We start from the raw sequence: 10,000 nt of genomic DNA on the forward strand, positions 1-10,000 counted from the left end.
TGTATTTTTTCAGCAAGTTTCCGTTCGCGTATTCGCATGAATCTACTCGATCCGTACCTGAAGATGACAGACGAACAGGAGAAGTGTCTCTCTGACGCCCCGAGTCCGAGTATGTCCGTGGACTCCGCAGGCTCCCCGTGCCCATCAGGATCGAGTTCTGACACCGAAAACACTAGACCATCCGAGAACCATATTCTGGGGCCGGATGGGGTTCTTAGAGACTTTCCGAAAGAGGAGGAAGAAAAGTTCCCTGTCTGCATCCGGGATGCCGTCTCGCAGGTGTTGAAAGGTTACGACTGGACACTGGTGCCCATGCCAGTTCGAGTGAATGGCTCCAGCAAGTCCAAGCCTCATGTTAAGAGACCCATGAACGCGTTTATGGTTTGGGCGCAAGCAGCGCGTAGGAAGCTAGCTGACCAGTATCCACACCTCCACAACGCCGAATTGAGCAAGACGCTGGGCAAACTTTGGAGGTAAGCATGCTCCGCGCGCCCTTTACCTCTGCAGATGTGACAGCACATGCATATTGTTTCGCAGGGGAAAATAATTCTTCAACAAACAGTTTGATGTGCTATATCAGTTTACGTAATTTCACGTATTAATTTAAATGCATTCGTTTTAAATGTTTGATAGAAAGAACTTTCGGTGACGTTGAATCGACAATTCAGTAAATCGGCCAAAATGTATGACATTGCAATTTCTGCAGTTAAAGTGCATATTCCATATTATTTTAATCTATTATATGTTTTTGCATTGTATATTTGCTCGTTATGTTAAAATCATGATAATGATGATGATTATGATGATTATTATTATTATTATTATTATTATTATTATTCCTGCAAATGACTAATAATGCTTAATTGACACGTCATAGGCTTCTCAACGAAGTAGAGAAACGCCCTTTTGTGGAGGAAGCTGAACGACTGAGGGTCCAACACAAGAAAGATCACCCCGACTACAAGTACCAGCCGCGTCGACGGAAGTCTGTGAAGAATGGACAGAGCGAGTCGGAGGACGGCGAACAGACGCACATATCTCCCAATGCCATCTTCAAAGCGCTACAAGCCGACTCTCCCGCCTCCAGCATAGGCGAAGTGCATTCTCCCAGCGATCATTCGGGTAAGCCATATCATTCATGCAGCTGATCTCAATATCTTTCAGAAATACACAATATGTAAGTACATTTGGTAATGAGGAACATGTTGCAACATATCCTATCATTTTGGTAATTCGATTTTTCTTCGCTGCTTTCCGGATCATGCCCAAAAAGCGGCCTGTAAATCATTAGTACTTTATGAGCCATCATGCAAATATCCCCACCTGTCGCTGCTGGGCCTACTTATCTCCTGAAAAGCTCTTGGGAACTTATTATATAATGGCACCGCACTGCCAGTCACTTGCCAATTCTTATCTCTAGGTTCCTAATTTCAAAGGATATCTTTAGTAGCCTTCCTTGCGTCAACAATGTCATGTGCACAGTGGAGTTAACTCTTTGCTCTCTCTTTCTCTTTCTCTGCAGGCCAGTCTCAGGGCCCCCCGACCCCTCCCACCACCCCTAAGACAGACCAGCCCTCCTCTAAAGGTGAGCTCAAGCGAGAGAGCCGGCCCATGAACGAGCCGAATGTCCGTCAGCTCAACATCTTCCGGGATGTGGACATTGGCGAGCTCAGCAGTGACATCATCCCCAACCTCGATTTCGACGTCGACGAGTTCAACCAGTACCTGCCGTCCCACAGCCAGCCGGGCATGCAGGTGGCCAGCGACGGCTCCCAGAGCTACGGCTACGGTCCGTCAGGTGCCCAGGTGGTGTCGGGCAGCAGCGGCGGCGGCGCCAGTGGTCAGAGCTGGCTGGCCAAGCAGCAGGCCGCGCAGCAGGGCCAGACGGGCCACTCCCTCACCACGCTGTCCAGCGCGTCCGAGCAGCGCCCGGCCCAGATCAAGACGGAGCAGATGAGTCCCGGTCACTACAGTGAGCAGCAGGGCTCCCCTCCTCAGGCTGTGGCCTACGGCTCCTTCAGCCTGCAGCACTACAGCGCCGCGGCCGCCGCTGCCGGCTACCAGGCCATCTCTCGCGCCCAGTACGACTACTCCGACCACCAGGGCGGCGCCAGCTCCTACTACAGCCACTCGGCCGGCGCCGGGGGCCAGGGCTCCGGTCTCTACCCCGGCTTCAGCTACATGAACCCCAGCCAACGACCGCTCTACACCCCCATCGCCGACCCCAGCGGCGTGCCCTCCGTGCCCCAAACGCACAGCCCGCAACAATGGGAACAGCAGCCTGTCTACACCCAGCTCTCCCGGCCCTGAGAGACAGACACAGAGGGAGAGAAAGAGAGAGAAAGAGATAGGTAGAGAGAGAGAGAGAGAGAGAGAGAGAGAGAGAGAGAATGAGAGAGCTCACCGCACAAAGCTGAACCTCAGCACTCACCTCAGCAAGAGACACTCTCACAGACAAGCCGAAAACAGAATAAAAAACAGACAATTGAGAGAAAGCAAACAAGAATAATGTGTTCTGAAATTTAAGTATAGAACACAACAAAATGGCTCCCGATTGTGCCTTCTTTAATGAGCGGAGTTGTTGTTATATTTTTCTAGATATAATGAAAAGAAACTCATCTGACTTTGTTATTTTTAAAAAGAGAAATCCTCTGTGAGGAAATATTTCATGATAAATATTTAGTATGTACTGTGTATGTGTCATGATCTTATATATTTTGTTTCAGCAGTTTGTTGTTTTTCTACGTTAACACAGAGGAAAAGCAGCCTTAAGTGGACTCTTTGGCCTTTCTTGTCACTTAGGTAAAGGCTGGAGGAAACAAAGACTCCACCTGTCAACTCCAGCTGTAGTTTGGGACTTATAGTGGGCCAGCAGGTCATCAGTCTATACAACTGTATGTTCTGAAATTGGGTTGTACAATCTTGAAGCATTCCTTGCATCTTACAATGTCATTTAAAAAGTGTGCTTAGACGAGGAACTCAATGTTTATTATTTAAATGTAATTTCCCAATATTTGGTTTTTGGGTCCTTATGGAGGTATATTCTTATGCCAGCAAACACACATGTGCTTTGTCTCTGTGTATATATTTGATTAAGTCTTGTAAGATGGCTCTACTTGTAGTGCCAGTGCAGCAGCATAGCAGTCACACCAGCCTAATCAGCGTACCATTGTGCCGTGTAGTTTTGCCCACGCTCCACTTTTCTCTGCATTTTTGGAGAGAGAGGAGAGCATTGCCTTGATGCCACGTGTGCCTGCTCAGCCGACATGCGCGCGCGCACACACACACACATACATACACACACACACACAAACACACCTATACACATGTGCATACAATCCAGAGCCAAGTGTGTGCACATCCCAGACCCGCCTCTCACTTCCTGTCTTAAGGAGCCACAGGAAGTGACCCTTGACCCCTCTGTTAGGCTCAGTGGAGTTCCTTACTTCCTTACTGCCAGTCTTAACATCTTTAATTTATTCATTAGTATTAATTTTATTTGAAAAAAAACTATTTTGCCTTCCTATCTTTTAATTCTTCTCCGTATAACTAACCAAGATGTAAAACAAGTTTTTTTTCTGTTAAGTTGTGGTACGAACTTTGAAAAACATCTCCATTATTTATCATTTGTAAATGATTCCATTTAAATATTTTCTAATTAATTATCTAGCTGTGTACAGATTACTTCTAATTGTTATAAGAACTTGATCAAAAGAAAGACAGAAAACTGGAAGTTGTTATTTTCATTATAAGCAGAGTTAAAGGCTGTTGGAAACAGTGGCAAAGTTGAACATTTGAAACGGTTATATTCTTTGTAATATCACCTGAATGCTTTTATTCGTATATTTTTTCAAAGAGTGTTGTTCCTTTCCTTATTCCATATTCTAGATTTCATGTTGACATCTTTTAACCCAGCTGAGTCTTTGTTTCCTAGGTACGAACATACCAGTGTCTTAAAGAAGCTTATCTTTTGTATTATATTGTTTGCAATAAAAAGAAAAGATATAAAAAATAACCCACATTTCTCTGTTGTTATTTAAAAACTCTTTTCTATTATATATTCTAAAGGGTGCATATCCCAGACTACCACATTTCTGCATGATTTTATGTTCATAAATACATAATTCAAGACATAAATTATGTTCGCAAATATATCAGTCGATTAACTTTAATCAAAATAATTCCTAAAATACCATTTATTTTTAACATTTAGGCAAACAATACCTACAGTATAACTAATAGTGGATAATATATAAGCATATAGTATTTATTTCTAAAGGCAGCTATGGTTTTAGGGTTTGGTGTAATTGTGAGAGCCATGGCATGTGGTCAGTAAGGGTCTGCTGGGCAGGCAGCCGTTCTGGAGCTGAATGGTGAAACAGGAGCTGAGATGTTTCAGCTGAGGCCAACCTGCACTGCTTTATCCTCTCACTGCAGCATGTTCTATGTACACACTCCAGTGGCTGCCTAAAGGTCCCCGCCACACACAGAAACACACACGCAATCCCTCACCATCAACACCCCATGGCTTACAGCACACACACCCACACACACACACCATCCTACTTATTTATATCAGCGGCCTAGCCGTGAAGGTATCGTAATGAGGCACACACACAGAAACACAAACACACACACACACACACACATGCATGCACACACACACACACACTCACAAAAAACATACTTTTTTCCATACTGTTTTTCCTGTGACCCCACTTCCCTATTTACATATATATAAGAAAACAACCTTACAGGAAAGGAAAAGGATGGAAAATGTTTAATAGTCTATCATGTTGACACACACACACACACACACACACACACACACACACACACACACACACACACACACACACACACACATTAACTTCTTCCTCAGAGCTCCAAACAAAATGGCCAACTCTCCATGCCAGCTCTGTGGGAAGTGTCCCCTTCACCTTAGGCCAGATTATCTATCTGTTGGGAAACAGGATTGTGTTCTTTCTTTGAGTTTGAGAACGTTGGATTTTACACTCGGTGGTCGGTGGTGGTGACGTAGGCGGACAGGATTTTCCCTTTTTTATGGCCTGAAATTCCACATCAAACAAGGCCCCGCACACTCATGCACACTTGTGAAAGTGGATGTGGAGGTTGCTATGGTCACCCTCCCACATATTACGTATCATTAGAAAGCCCGAGCATCTGTTCTGTTGAATACAGGAGCAGAGTTGGGCTGGCATTACTGAAAGCTTATACCCTGCAGCGCCGAGCAGAGAGCACTACTTTCCACTTCTGGTTATCGCATTAATAATCATCGTTTTTAATGGGACATTAAAGCATATAAAAAACTGGTGGCGAGGGAGAGAGTAGCGAAGAGAAGAGAAGAGTCAAGTGGGGTAGAGTGGGGGATAGTGGGATAGAGAGGAGAGAGGAGGGGAGAGTGGCAGAACTTGAGAAAGAAAGAATGCAAGAGTTGATGAATCATTTTCAACAGCGAAAAACATCTGATAGAACTATCAGAGAGGCAGTCACAGGAGAGAGCAGAAGTCTCCAACCAACTACGGAATGTCCACTGCTTTCTACATACTGACACACAAACACACACACAAACACACACACACACACACACACGCACACGCACACGCACACGCACACGCACACGCACACGCACACGCACGCACACACACACACACACACACACACACACACACACATACACACACACACAAACAAACACAGACATACAGAGACATAGACATAGACATAGACATAGACACACATGCAAACACACTCGGTCAGATTTCAGTGGATACATCCCCACGTGGTGGGCTAATTACAGTAAACATCCTCAGAGGGAAATCACATCAAGGCCCCATCAGCTGTCCATGTGACTCACTCACAGCACAGGGGGTAGCCAAGGACACACTCTGTCATTCTCTCTCTCTCTCTCTCTCTCTCTCTCTTTTACCCTCTCTCTATCATTCTCTCTCTCATTCTCTCACTCTCTCTAACTCTCTCTCTCTCTCTCTCTCTCTCTCTCTCTCTCTTACCCTCTCTCCAACCCCCCCACCCCCCTTATCCTCCCACACCTCTCACACATGCAGACATAATAGACACTCATTCACACCAGCAAGTCTGAGATTGTCCATGATCATATCAAAAGAAAATTTGTTTCTGTAAGTTTTCATATGACAGTGCTCAACATGGGTGAGAGGTGAGTGAGTGAGTGAGTGAGTGAGTGTGTGTGTGTGTGTGTGTGTGTGTGTGTGTGTGTGTGTGTGTGTGATGTGTGGTGCCTTCTTTAGTGAGAGCTCCCTGATGAATGTTCCTGGGAGGCATCGGAAACAAGACCAAATTTTTCTCTTTTCAGGCAGGCCTTCTCAGCGGGCGCCTTTCCCAGGGGCCTGCATTATTATTCTACGCAGGCCGCTGCCGGGCCGACCCAATGGGTGGTCCCTGCTGGGGCCAAAGGGAAGAGGGGAGAGGGGAAGAAGAGAAGAAATCTGGCAAGTCACCCCCAGAGACCAAACAACAATAAAGCACAACACAAAGTAAAATCAAGCAAATCAGAGCACACTGAACAGAGAGGTGCATCCTGGGACACAAAAGTCAACCTTTGTGTGTGTGTGTGTGTGTGTGTGTGTGTGTGTGTGTGTGTTTTTGTCTGTGTCTTTGTGTGCCTCTGTGTGTGTGTGTGTGTGTGTGTGTGTGTGTGTGTGTGTGTGTGTGTGTGTGTTGGACCCCTCTCTTTAACTGGCAAATAGTCAATCAGCTGCGCTGGCCGGGCCCTGAATGGCGGAGGCAGTCAGAGGGGACTGGCAGCAGAGTCGGGGCTTAGTCCTACTGTGAGCCAACAGCAAACTGTCAACACACTCAAACCCAAGCTCTCAAAGCACATAGAACACACACACAACATTCAAACAGCCAGAACACACACATATAACACTCACACACACACACACACAAACTGTGATTGACCAGCGCATTTTACGCATGAAGCAGTAAATTAACATTGAGTTTATTCTGAAGTGAAGCCTGACTGAAGGCTGTGATTCTGATTGTGATTGTAATTGTGAATTGTTCTGGGGAATGTTCTTCAAAATGGCATCTAGCTTTTCATCTCTGTTTTAATCTCCGGATGTGTTCTTATTTGCCTCCGTCATTGGTGTCCAGCAAATGTCTGAACCCTGAAAAACATGAGGCTATCCTGAGTGATAGCCAAAAACAATTACACAGCATGCAAGAGAGCTGATGGACAACGCCCCTGTGGACCAAATGACTCTTCAACTTGGGTATTTCCACACATGTAATCACTGTATGTTTATTCATAATGGCAAAGACCCATACATTTAGTGATATAGCATAGTAACATAAATCCATTTATGTTAAGATTTAGTTTTCCTTTCTTTTCCTGTTTGATTAGCCCGATTTTCTCACCTTAAGGCCGACAAGTTCTTGTTACTCTCATTAACCATTATATTGTACCTTAATGCCAGTGGTTGGAGTCCATTATCTTTATGTTAACCTGCCCTTTTTAATGGAATTCCATCCAGATGATTATTTATGTCAGATGTGTATTCTGCTGTGGAATTGCTTCATATATCAGTACGACTAAGTAATAAGAATTGTTGTGGTGGGACTTCAGCGGGGCTTTGAACCGTGTCAGTAGTCCTGAAGTGACAGCACTGAAAGAGGAGAGACAGGCCAACTCGGAGCGCTCGGTCAGCTCAGGTCTCCGTGGAGCCGGACTCGGGAGGCTCTGCTGTCCCCTGGGCTCGGCTGTTCAGTATGTCAGCATGACGAGAGCGCGTTGGCACCAGCACCAGGGCAGCACCGCTAAATGACATTACCATAATCTCATTAAGTGTGTCTGACTCCTTGACTCCCGCCCTCCCTCTCTCTCTCCCTCTCTCTCTCTCTCTCTATCTCTCTCCCCCTCTCTCTTTCTGCCTTGATTCTCTTAGACACGCTCACACACCTGTAGGGGATTAGTTTCACAATTAATAACTGGAACTTTGACCGGGCTTACTGGAATTAAGAGAACAAATTGCCTGGCTTTTTATGACCCTCGGCTCCAAGCCTAAAAATAGGAGGCAGAATAGAGTTTTGTGTGATTGTGGGTGCTGTGGTGATTACTAATAGAGACTAAACATATCTGGTCTCCTGACAACAAATATCTTAATCAAATTCAAATCCATTTGCTTTGAGTTTGTGTCCGTTCTCTTCCTCCTTTCCTCAGGCTCTCACATTCTCAGGCTGGAGAAGTCCTCCCATACCAATAATGTCAATAAATAAGAAAAACAATCACATTTTTATAATAATACACTGACAACAGCAAAAGTTCTTCAGAACAACAACGACAACAGCATCAGAAATGGTCTAATTCTAAATAATTACGTCAGGACCTCTGATTGCTTCTATGATCAAAGTCCAAACAGCAATAAGTGGAGAAGATCACAGGACTCTCACAACAACAAAACATCGCAATCGAGATCTTAGTCAAAAAGGAAATATCACAGACGGAGCCACTTGAGAACAATTGTTTGTCGAACTTTAGTGGACGTGTGTGTCCACTTCAGATGCAATCAGTCCTTGAGATAGGGAAGAGACCCAGGCTATATCCTAGGACGGTCTAGGGTAGAACCCACACAGTGTGCTGCAGTCTACAGTGATAGTCACTTTCTAGGTATCGTCTTTCAAGACTCCTTCCATCTCGACACACTGGGGCTGTTTAGATTGCGGCAAAGTTGCTCGGCCTGGACCGCATGCAGTTTTACTTCCTCCAGCATGTGTCTGGGCCGAGGAGAAATGAGACTGGGCCGGGGGCCTAGGAGGATCACGTCTCACAGGCGCATTCCCACTGACACACACTTCCTGTGTGTGTGTGTGTGTGTCTCTCCCCCTGCCATCACTGCCGTCACCACACCACACCACCACCACACCGCCACCGTCACCACAATCATTCACTGCCACTGCTGAATCTCACAAACACTTCTTTCAAACTCATGATTCTTAGTTTCCCTTTTGCTTATGCTATCTCTCTCCATCTCTCTCTCTCATGTTCTATATCTCCACTCTGCGTGGGATACTCTCTTCTCTTGTCATGCACACAAACACACTCACTCACTCACACACACACACACACACACACACACTCACACACACACGAAGGGAATTTATTTTGAATACAGATTAGGGTTGAGCCGATGGACGATATCATCGTCCATCGTGATGGTTGACAGGCATCACGATGGAAAGCAACCATCGTGATGCCACGCCCCCACATGCCAGTCACTAATTCTTGCTGTAACAGGCTAAAACATAAAAAAAACCTTTCCCTGAAAATGAAATTGAGCCTACTTTAAAGGCTGTCAGCCAAACAGTTATCACGTATTAGTCTACCATCTTGTAAAATAAAAGACTTACCCTCTTATTCAAATAATTCCTGACTGTGACGGGAATGTGTAGCCTAATTGTCCTTTAGTAGCCTACATGTCTCGCAGGCCTGTAGCCTACATTGGACGTAATATGTAGCCTAATGTTTTAGCAGAAAATATAGATTTATTATTGTTAGGCTACGACTAGGACATTCTAGCGCTCAAATATTTTTGCGAGGCTACAGCGAGCGCCAAATGCGTCCTTCTTCTCTGTGTTAAAATAAACCATTTCTTTCGTTAATTATAGGATCAGAAGGTAGCCTATCCGTCTTTCACTGTAAGGCTTGTATTTCATGCATTTAGCAAAAGTCCCAGACAGCAGCGGAGTGGTAATCGGGATTCGTTATTTGTAAAAGTGTTTTTACTTCGCCCTCCTATATAGCCTGGACTGCGCGATTGCAGCCCTTTACTTTCACTTCCCGCCGCCCTTATAGTCAGCATAGACGGTAGCCTGATAACGTGGGATGCTGCATAGTACTAATATTTTAAATGAGTGACCACGATAGTAGTCTTAAGTAGCTTTTTTGCTGGGTCCAGCGAAGTCTGTCAATGTGTAATATTCCGCTGGTTGGTGCACACGC

General features: G+C 45.2%; 1 protein-coding gene across 1 annotated transcript in view; it reads left to right on the forward strand.

Annotated features, from left to right (window-relative positions):
• LOC143102384 (transcription factor Sox-9-like) overlaps positions 1 to 4,015 on the forward strand; it is a 4,300-nt gene extending 285 nt beyond the window's left edge. The window contains exons 1-3 of the mRNA XM_076265929.1: positions 1 to 473; positions 878 to 1,122; positions 1,523 to 4,015. The exon at positions 1 to 473 is cut by the window's left edge and continues 285 nt beyond it. Of these exons, the coding sequence (XP_076122044.1) occupies positions 37 to 473; positions 878 to 1,122; positions 1,523 to 2,310 (1,470 nt within the window). The 5' untranslated portion in view covers positions 1 to 36 and the 3' untranslated portion in view covers positions 2,311 to 4,015. The remainder of the gene's footprint in view (positions 474 to 877; positions 1,123 to 1,522) is intronic.
• Positions 4,016 to 10,000: the final 5,985 nt, after the last annotated feature.

This window comes from Alosa pseudoharengus, unplaced genomic scaffold (assembly GCF_046254945.1).
Source record: "Alosa pseudoharengus isolate Yale_2024_CS ecotype anadromous, Long Island Sound unplaced genomic scaffold, YU_APseudo_1.1 YU_APseudo_1.1_scf_4, whole genome shotgun sequence".
Classification (NCBI taxonomy): Eukaryota; Metazoa; Chordata; class Actinopteri; order Clupeiformes; family Clupeidae; genus Alosa; species Alosa pseudoharengus.